Source organism: Hyaloscypha bicolor (assembly GCF_002865645.1).
Source record: "Hyaloscypha bicolor E unplaced genomic scaffold K444scaffold_117, whole genome shotgun sequence".
Lineage (NCBI taxonomy): Eukaryota > Fungi > Ascomycota > Leotiomycetes > Helotiales > Hyaloscyphaceae > Hyaloscypha > Hyaloscypha bicolor.
The window spans coordinates 267,235-284,359 of NW_020194619.1; the positions used below are offsets into that span (position 1 = coordinate 267,235).

At 47.2% G+C, this 17,125-nt stretch overlaps 8 protein-coding genes across 8 annotated transcripts; 4 read left to right on the plus strand and 4 right to left on the minus strand.

The window, feature by feature from the left end:
- Positions 1–1,165: 1,165 nt before the first annotated feature.
- Positions 1,166–1,330, minus strand: K444DRAFT_489347 (ankyrin; the record flags this gene model as incomplete). The annotated part of the gene is made up of 1 exon (XM_024873184.1): positions 1,166–1,330. A coding segment is annotated over one exon (165 nt), but the record flags the coding sequence as incomplete, so codon positions are not given.
- A 212-nt stretch (positions 1,331–1,542) lies between these two features.
- K444DRAFT_565424 (uncharacterized protein) lies at positions 1,543–3,577 on the minus strand (the record flags this gene model as incomplete). Its single annotated transcript, XM_024877101.1, has 4 exons — positions 3,435–3,577; positions 3,084–3,383; positions 2,176–3,027; positions 1,543–2,129 (listed from the first exon to the last, which is right to left on the minus strand). Coding segments are annotated over exons 1-4 (1,848 nt in total), but the record flags the coding sequence as incomplete, so codon positions are not given.
- A 2,707-nt stretch (positions 3,578–6,284) lies between these two features.
- On the minus strand, positions 6,285–7,097 carry K444DRAFT_593345 (four F5 protein). Its single transcript, XM_024878300.1, has 3 exons — positions 7,024–7,097; positions 6,863–6,947; positions 6,285–6,806 (listed from the first exon to the last, which is right to left on the minus strand). Exons 1-3 carry the CDS (start codon positions 7,084–7,086, stop codon positions 6,760–6,762), a joined length of 195 nt encoding a protein of 64 aa, XP_024733701.1. The 5' UTR covers positions 7,087–7,097; the 3' UTR covers positions 6,285–6,759.
- A 2,622-nt stretch (positions 7,098–9,719) lies between these two features.
- Positions 9,720–11,223, plus strand: K444DRAFT_615217 (uncharacterized protein). The gene is made up of 4 exons (XM_024880684.1): positions 9,720–10,002; positions 10,058–10,501; positions 10,571–10,719; positions 10,776–11,223. The coding sequence occupies exons 2-4, from the start codon at positions 10,079–10,081 to the stop codon at positions 11,026–11,028; spliced, it is 825 nt and encodes a 274-aa protein (XP_024733702.1). The 5' UTR covers positions 9,720–10,002; positions 10,058–10,078; the 3' UTR covers positions 11,029–11,223.
- A 205-nt stretch (positions 11,224–11,428) lies between these two features.
- K444DRAFT_631964 (guanylate kinase) lies at positions 11,429–12,331 on the plus strand (the record flags this gene model as incomplete). The annotated part of the gene is made up of 2 exons (XM_024883432.1): positions 11,429–11,438; positions 11,574–12,331. 2 exons carry the CDS (start codon positions 11,429–11,431, stop codon positions 12,329–12,331), a joined length of 768 nt encoding a protein of 255 aa, XP_024733703.1.
- Positions 12,332–12,798: 467 nt separating this feature from the next.
- Positions 12,799–13,943, minus strand: K444DRAFT_534124 (cell division control protein 10; the record flags this gene model as incomplete). Its single annotated transcript, XM_024875195.1, has 3 exons — positions 12,799–13,134; positions 13,184–13,746; positions 13,820–13,943. The coding sequence occupies 3 exons, from the start codon at positions 13,941–13,943 to the stop codon at positions 12,799–12,801; spliced, it is 1,023 nt and encodes a 340-aa protein (XP_024733704.1).
- A 239-nt stretch (positions 13,944–14,182) lies between these two features.
- On the plus strand, positions 14,183–14,941 carry K444DRAFT_615219 (uncharacterized protein). Its single transcript, XM_024880685.1, has 2 exons — positions 14,183–14,629; positions 14,678–14,941. The coding sequence occupies exons 1-2, from the start codon at positions 14,269–14,271 to the stop codon at positions 14,740–14,742; spliced, it is 426 nt and encodes a 141-aa protein (XP_024733705.1). The 5' UTR covers positions 14,183–14,268; the 3' UTR covers positions 14,743–14,941.
- Positions 14,942–14,989: 48 nt separating this feature from the next.
- K444DRAFT_35841 (WD40 repeat-like protein) lies at positions 14,990–16,403 on the plus strand. The gene is made up of 4 exons (XM_024872155.1): positions 14,990–15,078; positions 15,126–15,162; positions 15,211–15,735; positions 15,788–16,403. Exons 1-4 carry the CDS (start codon positions 15,076–15,078, stop codon positions 16,156–16,158), a joined length of 936 nt encoding a protein of 311 aa, XP_024733706.1. The 5' UTR covers positions 14,990–15,075; the 3' UTR covers positions 16,159–16,403.
- Positions 16,404–17,125: the final 722 nt, after the last annotated feature.

Consider the following 17,125-nt stretch of genomic DNA (forward strand, 5'->3'; position numbering starts at 1 on the left):
GTCTGCGATACCGGAATGCTCACTTCCACGACTTGATCTGTCTCATCGACCGTAAAGATACAAAAATAAGTATTACAGTACTGTACGAGTCGGAATCGGTATCAGTCGGAAACTCAATAATTTTTGGGCCCCACATTTTCTGCGCGCTAGCTGAATCCTAGTCCCTTGCATCAGCTTTACTGCTGTAGAGCGTTACACGAGAAATGTATGTCATTGCCTGAGAATTCCTCCGCATCCAGCAGACATCGAAGTTAACTTTAGTGTCGCATGAGACATTAACTTCTGCTTGAGGTGAGGACTAAAGATTCTGGCACGTGCCAATGGCTCGCTGACATCTACTAACAGAAATACATAGCTTTAGGAATATTGAGCAAAGCTGCTAGAATATTCTAGATTTGCTAATCTAGTGCGTTTACAAATCACACAATAGCAATTTTAGTATTAGGTTATAATATAAAATAATTAACTCCCCCAAGCCCCTCTTTATTAAAGTTATAAAAATATATAAAATAGGAATTACTCAACAACTTTAACATATTCATTACCTACCACTATGTCAAGCCCCTTCTTGACCAGCAGCTAGCAGCTTAACTACGTCGACGTGCCCGCTCCAAGAGGCCCAGTATAGTGGCGTCCGTCCAACCTGATCAGCTGCATTCACATCGGCCCCCTTCTCGAGCAGTAGCTTGACAATATTAACGTGCCCGCTCCAAGAGGCCCAGCGTAGTGGCGTCCGTCCAACCTGATCAGCTGCATTCACATCGGCCCCCTTCTCGAGCAGTAGCTTGACAACGTCGACGTGCCCGTTCCCAGAGGCCCAGTATAGTGGCGTCTGTCCAAACTGATCAGCTGCATTCACATCGGCCCCCTTCTCGAGCAGTAGCTTGACAATATTAACGTGCCCGCTCCAAGAGGCCCAGCGTAGTGGCGTCCGTCCAACCTGATCAGCTGCATTCACATCGGCCCCCTTCTCGAGCAGTAGCTTGACAACGTCGACGTGCCCGTTCCCAGAGGCCCAGCGTAGTGGCGTCTGTCCAACCTGATCAGCTGCATTCACATCGGCCCCCTTCTCGAGCAGTAGCTTGACAATATTGACGTGCCCGTTCCCAGAGGCCCAGTATAGTGGCGTCTGTCCAAACTGATCAGCTGCATTCACATCGGCCCCCTTCTCGAGCAGTAGCTTGACAATATTAACGTGCCCGCTCTCAGAGGCCCAGCGTAGTGGCGTCTGTCCGTCCTGTTCAGCTGCATTCACATCGGCCCCCTTCTCGAGTAGTAGCTTGACAACGTCGATGTGCCCGTTCCCAGAGGCCCAGTATAGTGGCGTCTGTCCGTCCTGATCAGCTGCATTCACATCGGCCCCCTTCTCGAGCAGTAGCTTGACAATAGCCTTAATCCCAAAGTATGCTACCAAATGTAATCCTATTATTTCCTTTGGGAAATTTTGGCTATACCTCGGCTTTGTTGAGTGCTCTTTCAGGGCAAATAATACTTGGTTCGATGCCTCTACTTGAGCTTTTCTCTCAAGAAAGCTACTGACTTCGGGAATTAATATAGAAGCCGCTCGAGCATGGTGTCCCCAGTTATGGGAGGCGTAATCGTATAGCTTATATAATTGAAGCCGCTTCTCAAACTTGTCGTCTGTTTGACATAATCCGCTCTCGAATACGTTAAACGAAAGGTATGTAATGCAGGTTATCGTTATCTCGCTCTCCGCTTGTGGGAACCATTGGCTTTTCGTTCGCTCGAAGTATTCTTGCGTTGTATAGTGAACTAACCGGATAATCCTGCTTTCTTCATCAATAGTAACTAATCCAGCACACACTGAGACCATGTCTTCTACTCGACATAGATTCTCTTCATCAAGTTGCGACTCTTCAGGCTCCACAGCAAGGGCATGCTCAAGTTCAGAGGTAGTCAGCGGCCTTTTTGCACACGTAATCCATGAGAGGACTTGTTTTGCAAGCTCTTCTTCGTCTATTAGCTGACCTTCAATTCTCTCCATAGCGTCCTTATATGCGTGGTCATATGCTTCGGATCCGGTTGGGAGCTTTTTCAAAGCGGTACGGATAGCCTTGGGGGATTTTTTCCCTTTTAATGAATCAAGATAAAGCTGTACAAGTAAGAACCTACGGGATGTAAGAGTTAGTCAATAAGATATTGGGGATTACACACATCCCATTAACTGCCTTTGTAATATTAGTCTTGATTTCGTCTTGCAGATCTGAACTGCGAAGCACATATCCGGGCAGCTGTGACATATAACCATCTAGATACCTTTGTACGTCTTGATTGCTTGCCCGGATCTCTAACCGCAAGCCTTCATCGAACTTTTCAGCAATTTCTGGAATAGACCTTGAGGTCGTAAAGAGGTTTGCTCCAGTCTTGGTTTGGAGGTTAAATATCTCTGATAGGAACTTCTCGCGGCAGCCATAAGATGCTTGGCACTCATCAAGTGCATCAATAATAACAAAGACTCGAGAATATAAGGTAGCCACAGCCTGGAGAGATCTAGAAATTTCGTCAAGGGATGGCCGTGTCCGTTTAGTCTTATGTCGATTATAAAGATCTTTCACAGTACCTGGCAGAGACGGCTGGCTCTCAGATAATTGCTTGAGTAAGCTTGTGAGCAAGTCGTCGATCTTCTGCTCATCTTGACGCCGGAAGTTGCAGTAGATATACGTAATGCCAACAGTCGGGTCGGTGGAAAACCGTGTAGTGAGCTCTTCTACTACAATCGATGTGAGAATTGTCTTCCCAGCCCCAGGAATTCCTGGACAGAATAACGTCTGTTTTTTTTTCTCTCGCCAAGATTGATACTCTATGGAGTCAAGGAGCCACGTGCCAGTTCCTTTTTGTCGCCGAGTAATGAAGTCGTTTTGCTGAGAGACATAATCAATTGGGGTGAGCCAATTGAGAATGGTCTCATGCTCTCGTTGCCGCTCTCGAGTCTCTTGCTGACGTTCTTGAGCGTCCTGGCGCTCATGTAACCGCTCTACGCCATCTTTAGTTGCGAATACTGCTTGGCTAGACAAATTTAGCTCCATAGGCTCATTTAAAGAAGGAATTCCATTTTATTATACCTGTTCACTCGTGCCAAGAACGTATTCAATAGTAGAATATTTGACAAAATCCGGCTGCGTAACTCATCAATGTCCTTTTGACCCCATCTAAATCTTTTCCACACTCTTCGAGGTTTTCCATCTATACCTTTTGCGACAGGATCTAGCTCCTTAAACTTGACTAAGATTTTATCAAGCTCTTGGAGTACACTTTGGCTATGCTTAATGACATTGCCTAGTTCCGTCTGCTGGTGGTTCGAGAGGTCACGTGCCGTCAAGATATCGTCAATATCTTGAAGCACACTTGAAAGACTCTTAACCCTGTTAAAACTAAATAAGCACTTATTTATCGAATTTATACAAAACACTCACTCCTCGGAGATTGCCTTAAATTGGCTTGGAGCATCAACAAACTGCTTCCGAATATTGTTTGCAAGCTGAAGGACAGCGACAAAGTCGCCAAAGCTAAAGCCAAAGCTCATCGTGATGGTCAGCACCGGAGAAAGTAGGCAGAGAAGAATTATGTTGAGAGAAAGTAGAGGATAAAACAGGTCTGCCTCGCTGGCTCCACAGGACGTTGTCTGCGCTCAGCCTCCACAAGACTAAATTTTGCGCTAGACAGACTTAGGCTGGCCACGCGAAGCGGGTTAAACGTTCTATCACGTGTAGCAGCCTGCGGACCCAGGACCTTGGAGCGAGCTACTTTCGTACAGGTGGCACGTTCTCACTGAGGCCCGGGCACAGAATTGGAGCCTCAGTAAAGAATTGGCTCTTAGGAAAGGGTTTATTTCTATCAGCTAATTCCTGCCGATTTTCGACGAGTAGTGAATCCTTAAGCAGCAATCTACCTTTCAATCTGCAGTAACCCAAAATACAGCTAGCTATAATAGTGCTAGTGTGCAGAAAATGTGGGGCCAAACAAAAAATTATGAAGTGTTCCGGCTGACGCTGATTTCGAATCTCACTGTACACCACCATAACCAAGGCCACCTACCGTTGTTCATGGAGCACACTTTGTTGAAGTTATTCGCCGGGACTGGTCCATCGAATCCCAACGCGGAACGGAAGCCCAGACTTGTTTGGTCATTGCCGGCATCAACGGACCTTGGACTAGTCGTCACAAGAAGTATCAAAAGACCTGTGGCATGAGCACTACCTTGTATCAGGGCGATGTTGGCTAGCATATTGTTTCTGTTGAAGTGACGGTATTGTACGTCACTATACCAATTTCTCAATTCCCACGCGTCACTTAAGCTAGCGCTTATTAAATCCACGCTACTATATATATATATATATATGCCCTTAAATCCTTGACTTGAAGGGCCAGCTGTTATTGTCAATAAAATTCCAATACAACAATTTCCCTCGCTGGTCCAGCACTGTACCGCCATTTCAAAAGTGTTAGAAGTTCCGATAACAGTCGAATCATTCCCATCAGCGGCAGCATAAGTACCAGTAAACTTGCCAAATGCTTGCATCTTCGCCCTCATCTCGAGTGCTTCCCCAAAAGTTGTGGCTTCCATCTTAGACAAAGTTGCAGTAACATCCGCAGCGTAGCCATCGGCAGTAAATATACCGAATCCGGCGTTATAATGCGGGACCAGTGACAGCAAACGGCTAGATACATGCTCGATGTGAGCGTGGCGGGCTTCATCCAGCTCTAGGTCTGTACCGGAGAGAGGAGTGCGTTGTTGAGAATAGCTCGACCAAAATTCGAGATGTCTACAATTGACGCGCAGATCGTACCGGCTCAATGGGTAGCTCGTTAGTCCGACATCATGGCGAAGAGCAGGCAAGAGTACGGACGGATCAACTGCGGCTTCGTTTTGGTCCCAACCACTGTATGCAGTATTCAATGGATTGACTCCTTATGCTGAAGAGTGGGTGTCGTGTAGGTAGTCTGAGATAGTCAAGTTGTGTAAACAGGTTATTCATCATATCAGTAAAAGACTTGTTGGTGATAGACTCGAGTGCAAAGCAAAGAAGTGGGAAGGCCCCACTAGAGTGAATGGATGTTGTGGATGGTGGGAATATAAGTTGGTGTTTAATGGGATCTTGCAGAAATACTACAAACTCATTAGCATCCGTTAAAGGATATACCTTGCAAGGCTTACTTGCTCGCGTGTAGGAAGGAAAAGAGCTACTGAACTTACAAGAAGGTAGTTTTGATGCGGTGAGTTCTGGACATCGCAAGCTGGGCCACGGTAAAGTAGTGGAGAGGAGGCCAGTTTGACCATCTAGATTGACAATCGTTAGCTTTCGCGACATCGAAGAGGAGAGCGGTTGTCTTACCATTTCGAGCCATACCCGCCATGTGACTAGCCAATGCTCCAATGGAAATATCCTCCCACTGGGTGGTGTTGATTTCATCACCCGCTGTACCTGCGTTGACTGCTTGTGCAAGCTCCGGCACGAAGTCCGTGATGGGTCGTTAGAAGTAGCTTTCTCTAGCTTCGGCCACGAACAAATACATCGTGTACAGCTTGGAAATGCAGCCAGTACGGTAGATCGAATCCTCGGTGATGTTTGTGACACCCGCTGAACTCTGAGCCACCGCAGGACCAGTTGTAGTAATATTGAAACAGAGATTCGTTGGATTCAGCTGCAAACCACCGTACCGAGAAAGACGTTCGTTGATCGAATACTGTTGAGTTATGAACAAATGCATCCAACTTTAGTTGGCTGGTCAAGTTTTGAGACGCAGAAAGAATTGAAGCATCATACCTCAAATTGGTAGGAATGGGATAGTCTGGGCCTAATAATGGACAGCTCAAATACTGAGACTTGACGGCCAAAAAGAAGGGCGAGCATAAAGTACAAATGACTATACATTGCTGAGGAAATGACGGATGTTGAGAGATATGAGAGTTTTCCATGAAATGGGAGTCAGTTCCCCTTCTTTGTACATCTTTAGGTGTCAACTTGAGAAGCTAAACGAGTTCCTTGAAAACAGTAAATTGGGAATCACCAGGGTACTGCGCCACTTGGGACTATATTCGTGGATCACTTCAAGCACTAATTATGAGCGAGATGTTCACTCCTGACAAAACCTCGTGGCTTGGAGAGTTTCCGACGAAGGAGCCAATGGGAGAGCCGCGGAGAACTGCTCAGTCAGCCAACTCTACTGGATCGTATTTTATGCCCAGATTAAGCTGGGTCGCCGAGCCACCTCAGCGACGTCTTAGAGCTTGCGTGGAAGGACTTCAAATGGCGCAGGGTGTTGTGCTTTGCTGAGGTATTCCCTCCTGTCCACCGCAATGCCCCTCAAATTGCCTTCGAACGAAAGATTATTAAGGCAGTAGATGGCCCCCCTTTCTCATACTTGCCGGTTTCGGTTGGAATATTTTATGGTGAAAACATAGGAATGTCTTCTCTGAAGGACACAAGGGCCACATATCTTTCCTCCGACTGTTGATGGAAGAAGGGGAACGAAGTTCAGCGTAACGAGAAAGTCTTTCGAGTGGTAAACCGCGAGGTTAACATCCTCCGTTCCATCACTGAAGAGACTAAGCACAGAAAGAATATTGGAGAGAAATCAAACTGTCGATTGCCCCAACTACGCATTCTAAATTGTTCATCTCATGTAACCAATGCTCAGTGCCCATGTAATGCAATCCGTACCGAAACTCCGTCATAACTCGGCAAATACCTCCTCGCATCGTCGAAGACTTCGGTGGGAAATTATCGATGTCGTCTACTACTTCTTCGCTCCACCAGCGGCTTCAGCAGCCTTCTTCGCATCGGCTTAGAGTGGGGTTAGCAATCAGCTTCCGACGCAAAGTCTATTGCGAAAGACTCACCAGCAGCCTGCTTCTCCCTCATCTTTTGTGCAACCTTCTCCTTCTCACGCTGCATCTCAGAGCCGGACATGTTGTTGGATTTCTTCTATAAACAGAGTATGCGGTCAGCAATGTGTTTCTGGGACGTGAATCGCAATTTTCTAGTACAAGAAAGCTCTTACTTGGTCGGCCATTTTCTTCTGATTAGCCTCACGAGCCTTGTCTCTTTGATTGCCTCTGGCCATCTTGAATGATGTTGAGTGTCCACAATTCTATGGGAGATTCGTTGAAGTTTTCTTTGCCTGCGTGGCTAGATGTTGATCGAGTTGAGGCTGAGAATGGAACGAGATTATTTTTAAACTCGCTACAGTTATATGCGAAAACTCCCTGTTTTAGCGAGTTTTTGACGAAAAGTGGTACCTTGAAAAAATGGTACTGAATTATATTCAACCACCAATTGCTCCACCAAACCACGTCCGAATTAGGTGAGAAGTAGATTAATTTACTCCCCTGAAGTAGCTCTTGCTAATGATATAAGCAGATTACGATCCACCCCCTCCTTCCCTCCCCCGAATTTGTAGCTATTGAGCCTGTACATCGAGCCGAATTCTTAGCAAACCCAACTTCTCCCCTATCTACGAACCAATTCGCCCTTTTTTTATTAATATCGATGGGCAGATATTAGTAATTTGATATCTATGATATTAGAGGAGAAGGCTGAGCTAAAATAGCTAAAGGCAATGGAAAAATCGGGTACTAGTATGGGGATTTCTCCTTGTTATGAAGGCTAAAGTCTCTCTTTAGTATACTATATGGAATTCAGAAGCTAATTAGTGTTTTATATTGAATATAGGTACTTAGTAGTACCGACTGCTAATATGGTAGCCCCATTCGAAAGCCCCATTTGACAGCCCCATTCCAAAGCACTATTCCGGACATCCAAGCAGAAGACTCGATTCGACCAGATATTGCCTTTAGCACGTACCCTGAAGACGAAATTAGCTTCCACCAGGGTATAGGCAACTTACAAAAGCAGGATTATTAAGAGTTCATAAGTTCTGGGCTATTGGATGACGATTACAAGGCGATTAGGGGGTGGAGGAGAATGATATTTAGAATCGAGGTTGACGAGCTGCCCCCTTGATTTCTATGTATCACTGGTTTAGGGATACGAGGAATGGACTAATCAGATTACAGGATTTTAGGCTCTTTTGAAGAGATTTATTACTGGCGTTATGGTCGTTATTTTTAGTCGAGATTATTAATATTTGAAGTTTTTCCCTTATACTAAATATTTTTGCAACCATACCGTAGGATTTTTATATATTAGAATAATTAAAAGAGCTATTTCTCACGATTCTAAATATGCTTTCGTTTTTTTAATAGTAGTTGTGGTTGTTAAGAACCGTAGTGTTTTTTAATTAGTATTAATATCGGCTCTCTGGTAAAGTAACAAGTGATTTTGGAACCACCTTTTGTAATATTAAAATCACCAGAACTTTAAGTAATATTAAGTATGGCGATTCCATTAATTCTATACTAATTCTATAGGGAAATTCCGATATCCTGAATTATAGAAATGCCTTCTAGCCTTCCAAGCTGCTTCCGGCCCCCGTCCAAGCCTCCAAACGGTATTAATCAGATAATTTCCAAAGTCTGGATACTTCCCATAGACCTTCCTGCAGTTCTTTCGCATATTAGACTTAATATTGCGAAAGCTCCCCCTAATTGGGTTCAAAATTGGGCAATAGGGAAGCAACTAATATATCCAGAAGCCCCCCCTTCCCTCCTTTGCTCCCGGCACATATCAAGCACCCTCTGACTCCAGTATATACCAGTTATCCATTATAATAATCGAATTCTTCCCCAGCCATAAAAATACTACGGGAGTATCCTGTTTCCCATCCAAAATCGAAATTATCGTACCACTGCTCAAGGAGCTCCCGGTTCTGCTCCGGTTGTGCGAGAAGATCGTGGATGGCCGCGATTTCGCGCGGGCTTAGGTAAGGAGCTATAATCTGCTCTTATCATTAGTAAGAGCTACTTCAAGGGAGTAAATTGATCTACTTCTCATCTAATTCGGACGTGGTTTGGTGGAGCAATTGGTGGTTGAAAATAATTTAGGTAACGTTTGGTGCACCCATTTTTAAGTGTACCGCTTTTCGTCAAAAACGCGCTAAAACAGGGAGTTTTTGCATGTTACTGTAAGCGCCTTCCCGCTTTCGGGAAGGCTCGAACAAGACAATGCACGTGATACACGCTTAAACCTCAATCCCTCGAACACCACATTCTTTGGTGATTCACAAAGAACGGTCATATAATTGTCGAATCACTGTCATGAATAGCCCAAGCGGCAACTGTTATCGGAGCCTTTTCACGCGATCTTCCGTGATGCACGATGTACTGGCATCCAGGAGGGGATCTTGAAACAAACTCCTTAAGCGCGTTCGTCCAATAGCCAGAGTGCTAGAAACGGTCTTCGAAACGCCCCTCTATGCTTGCCGCAGGAGAATATATACTTGGCACCAATACAAGCGCCTGTTACAGGCCTCATTGGGCCGGCCTGAAAGGTCTGGCCCTGGATGATCCTGTCGTACACGGACTTCGCACACGGAAGCCTCCTTGTCTGTTCCGTGCAACGCTACGAACACTGGCGGCAGTCTTATTCTGAGGCTTGAAAAGTTTCCAGCGGCTTTTCGACCAGACGAGGGGATTTCATCCAGTTGTTTCTTTCGAAACTCGAGGTCCCTTTGTCGCGGCCCTCCCGTCTGGTCAACGAACTTCCCTTGCACTTCGATACTATTCGTTCGAAGTGACTCGCGCTGCGTTCAGGGACAAAGGTACGGTTTCCCCACAATAGCTTGCAGATTAGGCGGTTGTGAATCAGGTCTTCAAGTCATGCTCTCCCATTGTAAACTTTCATTCATATACTTCCCATTGTCCTCTTATTGTCAATGAACATTCACTCTAGTCATTGTGCTCGGCAAACAATGAGGTGTTCAGGTCAATAGTCTTTCTTTCTGCATTTTATAAATTTATTTCTCCTCGAACCCTTTCTACTTTCCATCTCATACATTCCCTCGATCTTTCGAACCACCGTCACCGAATCTTTCTACTGCAGGCAGTCGAATTCTACAGCTACTACAGCCACCCACAAAACCGTGAGTCTCCGAATCTACTTACCCATTTGAAATCTTCTAACTCCTGCCTTTGCAGACTTCTAATACACAATTCAATATGTTTTCCGAATCCAAGATGGGTCCCGGCTACATCACGCTGAACATCCTTCGACTCTTCAACATCATCGTCCTGTTCCTTCTCGTGGTTGCTAGCTGGATTATGCTTGTCATGACGGTCAAGACATCGAATTTCTTCTTCTTCGACGGAGCCGCTCACTTCGTAATCAGTGCCCTCGGCATCTTCCTCATCGTGTCCGAGTCAGGATTCTTCAAGAAGTGGTTCGCGCGCTGCTGGCCCTCATTCTGCGATGAGTCTGGCTTCGTCGCTCTCGGCATTTCAATGATATGTCTGGGCTTCATCACCCTCGGAAATCTCAACAAGGTCGCTACAAGCGTGGAGAACCTAGGCTTGCCTATGTGGCGAGTTGTCATATCATCGGGGATCCTCAACTCGCTGTTTGGGCTTTTCAATATCATCGCAGTAAGTATCTACTTGTTTCCATGCCTCTTCTGCTGCCGCCGCAAGAAGCGATCACTGACAGGCTCCTAGACGTACGTATTCTGCGACTCTAAGCTTGGCATCACTGGTCGCCAGGTCCGCGCGGAGGGTGCCGCGATTCCCAAGGATCCCTCCGGAAAATCTGCCTTCAGCGTCTCCAGTGGTTCTATTCGCCGTCCTGCTACTCCTGTTCTCCCCAGGTAAGCTCTCAGCTCCGTCAATCTTTTGGCATTTTACAGTGCTAAATCTTGCGCAGCTACTCCGAAGATCGACGAAAGTCCAAGTTCGGCATGAAGTGGCCCATCAGTATCTCGAGACCAGTCGTCCAAGACCCCGAGCGTTTCAATGCCTGGAATGACAGAAGCTCCCCAGTCATCCCAGAAATCCAGCGTCCCTCAACTTCACTCCACCCAGCCTACAAAGGAGGAGATTCCTATCCACCCCCCCCTCCTGTTCCAGCCCCAGCCTCATCACGATACAGCGAGGTCAGCAACATGACTAGATTCTAGATAATCATAGAAGGGGATTTCTCAAGAGGCGTTCATGGAGTTTTGTTCCCCCCTTTTGCTCCCTCAAAATACCCGCTCTTTACGAAGCACATTTTCACATTTCGAGGGAGTTATGGCGCACAACGGGCACACGGGTTCCATTTCACATGTGTCTCTAATTCAATGGAGATTCCAATAAATCATAATAATTTCCACCCAGTCCAGTCCGAAATGTGAACCATGAATCAAACTTAGTGTGACGATAAGGCGGCCGATAAAGCTAAGCTCCACACTTTCTAGCCTCGACCTTCATGCATAAATTTGTCTCCCAAAAATCCACATGCTTTTCTCCCGTGTTACAAGATCCTCCAAATTCCTCTCCCAGACCTCGCGATTCAGACAAACCTATCACGCATACACAATGGCACCAGGTACGTCCTCGAATCCCCATCTCATTCCCCACCGCCCCACCCCCCCCCCCCCCCCCCCCCCCCCCCCCCCCCCCCCCCCCACAATCCCTAACTCCTCTCCGCCTTTCTTTATACTAACCACACCTCACCTCACAGTGCCCACCGACCTCCGTCCGATCGTGATCTCCGGGCCCTCAGGCGTAGGCAAAGGAACACTCTACAAGCTCCTGCTCGAGCGGCACCCCGCCATCTTCGCAACCTCTATCTCGCATACCACACGCGACCCGCGACCCGGCGAGACGCGCGATATAGACTATTACTACATCAGCATGGCGGAGTTTGAGCAGATGATCGAGGAGAAGGCGTTTGTGGAGAATGCGAAGTTTGGGGGTAACCGGTATGGGACGAGTAAGAGGACGATTGGGGAGCTGACGGCGCGGGGGACGGTTGTGGTGTTGGATATTGAGATGGAGGTTTGTTCGCCATCCCTCTCCCCTTCCCCATCTTACCTTCTCTTTCACCTCGCGATTTCTGCCGTTCTACGAGTTTCACAAGATAAGTGTGTATTTGGAATTATATTATGGGGCCTAATAAGGATTCGTCAGGGCGTCAAGCAAATCAAAAACTCCCACATCGAAGCACGCTACGTCTTCATCGCACCCCCCTCCATGGCCGTCCTCGAAAAGCGTCTCCGAGGCCGAGGCACCGAGAAAGAAGAGTCGATCCAGAAGCGTCTCGCTCAAGCGCGGCTCGAGCTCGAGTACTCCAAGACACCTGGGGCACATGACCTGATCATCGTTAACGATGATCTTGAGAACGCGTATACTGAGTTGGAGCAGTTTGTGTTCAAGAAGCGGACTCAGGAGCAGGATGCCAAGGACGAGGGAGCTGCGGACGTGAGTGTTGAGGATTGAAAGTTGGAAAGACCATTTGATTTGCCGTGAGCATTTGGAGAAACTGGCAGCTCGGGTGTTAAATGCATGGGTATCCAAAAGTTCTCCATTGGTGTGGATAGAATGTTTTACTTCGTCGATAGATTGCATCTCATTGTCAGATTCAGTCATTGCACATAGAAGATATTGAACAGAAGCATCACGAGATTCTCACACATGGTTTCTGTCTTTAAAGCTCGAGCTTCATTCTACCCGATTCATAATTGGACAAAGAAACACCGACAGACTTTACTACTAATGAAATGAATTCTCGATATTAGAGAAGGCTAATTAAGCAAAGGGAAATCTCGGAGTCAAAGTAAAGCCCAGCTTAAGCGGCCATTAAACGCTGTCCTTGGCCTGCTCAAGGAAATCCCTAAGTCGCTTTTGCTCAGATACAATCATAAAGAACCACCCTATTCACCGACTCCCCCAAAGGCTTGTATGTCCTAGTAGCCGTTCATGGTCATTCTCTGAGAGTTTCTGCTCAATTCTCGCTCAGCTGCTGGGCTGATCGGTCGGCTGCCAGCATGTCCTCCAGCTGCGCTGCTCTCCTTAAGTGCCAAAAGTTGCTTGGCACGGAACGTCTCGTAGTGGATTTGAGATGTTGTCTCGATCAAGTCTTGGAGATGGGTGCGGGTGAGGAAGTTTCGGAGGTAGACGAATTCGCAGTGGTTCTCGTCCTCGACGTTGATGACTCCCCATCGGTTTTGGCGTCCACGGACTTGCTTGCCGCCAACGATGATCGACTTCTCAGATCCAACAACGGCGAAGGGAATGATGTTCTGATGACATGTTAGCTACTCTCTGGGTAGCTCGGCACTTGTGACAAACCTTGATCTGAGCATTCAGAGCACGCTCCTCTTCATCGAACTCATCATTGTCATAAGGGAACATCTTCAAGCTGTGGAACGCAAATTCCTCCTTTATGCGCTCCTTGAAAGCGGCTCGCTCCTCCAGTGTTAAGGAATCAGACTTGGCAATGACTGGGACGACATTGACAACATCCGAGAGCTTCTTCAAGACCACAATGTCGATTGGCTTCAAAGCATGTCCGGATGGCTGGATGAAGAACAGGCAGCAGTGGATACGGGTATCTTGGATATATCGCTCACGCTGGGCTGTGAGCTCCTTTCGGAGGTATGCAGAGTGCTGGTCCTTGATGTACTTGACGATTGGATCCCAGCATCTGTCGTTATTGACCTGATCGCCATAACCTGGGGTATCAACAATGTTCAACCGCAGACGAACACCATTTTCCTCGATGATGTGTGAGACGGTTTGGATTTCGGTTGTAGATCGTACAGGCTCATCGGGGGTGAGTCTTCCTTTCGAGTCGATTAGGTGCGACGCAAAGATAGTGTTAATTAGGGTGGATTTCCCCAGACCAGTTTGACCTGAGAACAGTAACAGTCAGCCGGTGCGCAGAAGCAAATAATAGGAATAAGAAGCTTCAAGAGCTCTACTTACCAACGCAGATGACATTGAACTGGAAACCACGCTTCAACAGCTTGCGCTCAATCTGAGAAGTGATGCTGTCGAAACCGACGTGGCTGCGCGGGTACACCGACTGCTGGGGAGCATGTCTGTCCATGGTTGCCATTTACTGCGATAATGTTCGTCGAGACCAAAGATGGATATTCGGCACTTTAGGATTGAACAATTCCTCGTCGTTGGTGGTATGCAGCGGATAACGGTCGAGAAGGGGGTTACCTTCCTCCGCAAAATAAAGTGTCGCGTTCTCAAAAAGGAGAAGGAGCGAGCTAGGCTCATTTAAGATTAGGGACCTCCATCCCCTGCAGCAACTTCCGAAAAGCTTCAAAATTGCCGAAGTCGAACGCTGGTCCTGTGCGAGAGCAATTGCGAGCTTTTTCGAATTGGCAAGGCAAGAATCATCATTGCCATTGTCGTCCGTCACCATGGCCGCCATTCATACTGCAACCTCGTCGATACTGTCCTCCTTCCTCCCTCGATTCTCCGTATCCACAGTGACCAGAGCTTCGAGATACACCACCTTATATTCACGGCAGCTCTCACACCCGTTATTACCCTCACTAGCATTTGCAATCCCTTCTGCCATACAACTCAATGTTCCGGGACTACTGGGTGGGATATGGGAATCGATACTCCGGGCTGTGCCGAAGAAGAAGACATCACATATGAAGAAGAGGCACAGACAAATGGCAGGAAAAGGAATGAATGACGTGACCGCTCTGAACAAGTGCTCTGCTTGTGGGCATGTAAAGAAGGCGCACTTTCTCTGTCCGTATTGCGTTCGAGGTAAGCTCTTCAAGCAGACCTTGTGGCACAATTACTGATGTAGAACAGAGATCCAGGATATGTTCAAGGGGAAGACGAACAAAACCACATCAGACAAGCCGACGGATGAATAATGAGGGATAATATTTGAGATGGAGGAAGTGAAGCTGGGTTGTGGCATAGCATTTGGCGTTTTGGGAATGGGAAGTGGTTGTAGACTAGGCTTCAATGCGACTTAAAGATTGTACAAATATTGTACTTAAGGCGTAAGAAGATATTGCAATCAAAAGACTTCATGCAAAGCTTGATCAAATATTGCATGTTGGCGTTTTCATCCAATCTAAATGTTCGCGTCATGTTATGTTGATTTGCTTCGACATCAAACCCCACCAAACTTTTACAAGATTCAGCAGCAGAGCCTTCACACCCACTCCTCAACTTGACATGCCCTCAAATCTTCGGTGATAATGGTGCCTAGCCCCTGACCATTTTTCTGATCCAAGCTAATCCTTCCCAGTCCAAACAATACCTCACAACGCACACAATAGACGATGGTGATTCAAGCTGCCCCTCCTTCTTCCGCGCAAGCTAATATCTCTCAGCTCACATCACCGATATCTTCTCCCTCGCTGTGACACGCACTCAGATCCTCTCCGTATCTGGCGCGTCATCAATCAAAGTACACTCCACCACCTCCCCCGATATCCCTCTCATGCAAACCCTTTCCGGCGCACACAGGCTCGGCTGCCATCACATCGTAACCTCCCGCAACGGACGAATAGCAGCCAGCGCAGGTTTCGGCGGCGAGGTGAAGATATGGAGCATTTCTGAATCTGGAGAATGGGCGGGAGAAGGCAAAATTGAGGACGGCAACAAGGCGGGAGAGATATGGGCCGTTGCGCTGAGCGAGGATGGACAGTTCTTGGCGAGCACTACGTATGATGGGCGGATAAATGTGTGGGATCTCGTTGCTGGACGGAAGAAGATTAGAGAATATGAGACGAAAGGGAGCTTTGGGATGTGTATTGATATGAGCCGGGATGGGAGATTTACGGCCAGTGGGCATGAGAATGGTGGGGTTTATGTGTTTAATAATGATACGGGCAGGATGTTGTATTCGTTGCCAGGTAAGGTCATTCTTTTGAACCTGTTTTGTTGCAGCTTGTTAATGGAAATCAGGTTTGGTGAAGCCAGTACGGGCGGTTGCGTTCTCACCTGCTGGTACTCGTCTCGCTGCTGCAGGAGACGCGAGGGTTATTGCTCTGTACGATGTCCAGCACGGGGAGCAAGTTGCAAATCTCACAGGCCACTCAGCATGGATCTTTTCGGTAGACTGGAGTGATACTGGCGAGTATCTTCTCAGTGGGTCTTTTGATGGCAAGTGCAAAGTGTGGTCTATTGACAGAAGGGCATGTGTGGCGACCCACAGCGAAACGGACAAGACTCTATGGTGTGTCAAGTGGTTGCCAAAGACTGGGAAGAGTGAAGCCTTTGCTACTGCTGGTGCAAACCGAAGTATCTCTTTCTACCGAGAGGCATCCGGTGGTTAGAAGAAGAATGTTGTTGGGGATTTGCATCAACGCTGCTGGCTCAAAAACACCTCGCAAGCTCTAAGAGAGTTTTCAACATCCAGCTAAGTGCTATAGAAGCTCTTCTCAGCTAGCAGATACATCGGACGAACTTTCTCAGATATTTGGAGGAGCTCCACGTGATACGAATAAGGTTAGACAGGGATACCGGTACCTTACGGTTCCTAGCTAAGCCGCATTCGGAAATCGAGGTAAGGGGGGGCTGTGAATGATGTGAGTTGTTCGCTAGATTAGGCAATGGAACCATTGATTATTTCAAAGGTCTCGTTCCAATGACCCTCTTTTTAAAAAAAAAACATCAAGGCTCTCTTCGGCGTCCCAAATGATGCCCAAAATGCATCTTCATCCCAATGTGAATCATCATCATCCTCTTGCCTCTTGCTCTTGCCCTCCTTGGTAGGTCCAGATGAGATCTTGGAGGTCTTCGAGTTATTCCTTGCGATTGAGGTAGTCATTGTCTTAACAAAGCCTCAACACCATGCTTCAACGCCGTCCTCTTGTTCTCCTCCCACTGTATCCACGCCATCCCTTGCAGCAAGCAATCCGCCAAATCATCCAACTTCCCCATCTTCTTCTCTTCATCCCCCTCCCCCTTCCTCCTCCCTCCAGGACTTCTATTCCACTTCTCCCTATACCTCCTCGCTACACCTTCCACACTTTCATTCCCCAACCCGACCATCTCACTACCCTCAAGCCATCCCCTCACCAAATCAATCTTCGCCCCCTTGTTCCTAATCTTCACACTCTTGCTCGTCCTCACCTTCTTACTCCCTACTCCATCCGTCTCTTCACCCACCCAAAACGGTCCCACCTTCCCCGGAGCAATCGCCTGAACTTCTCCATTCCATACTCCCTCTCCTTTAAGAGTACATAAAACAGCATAAAGAATGGACTCAAACATATTAACCCTCACCGTCCACTCCAAAAT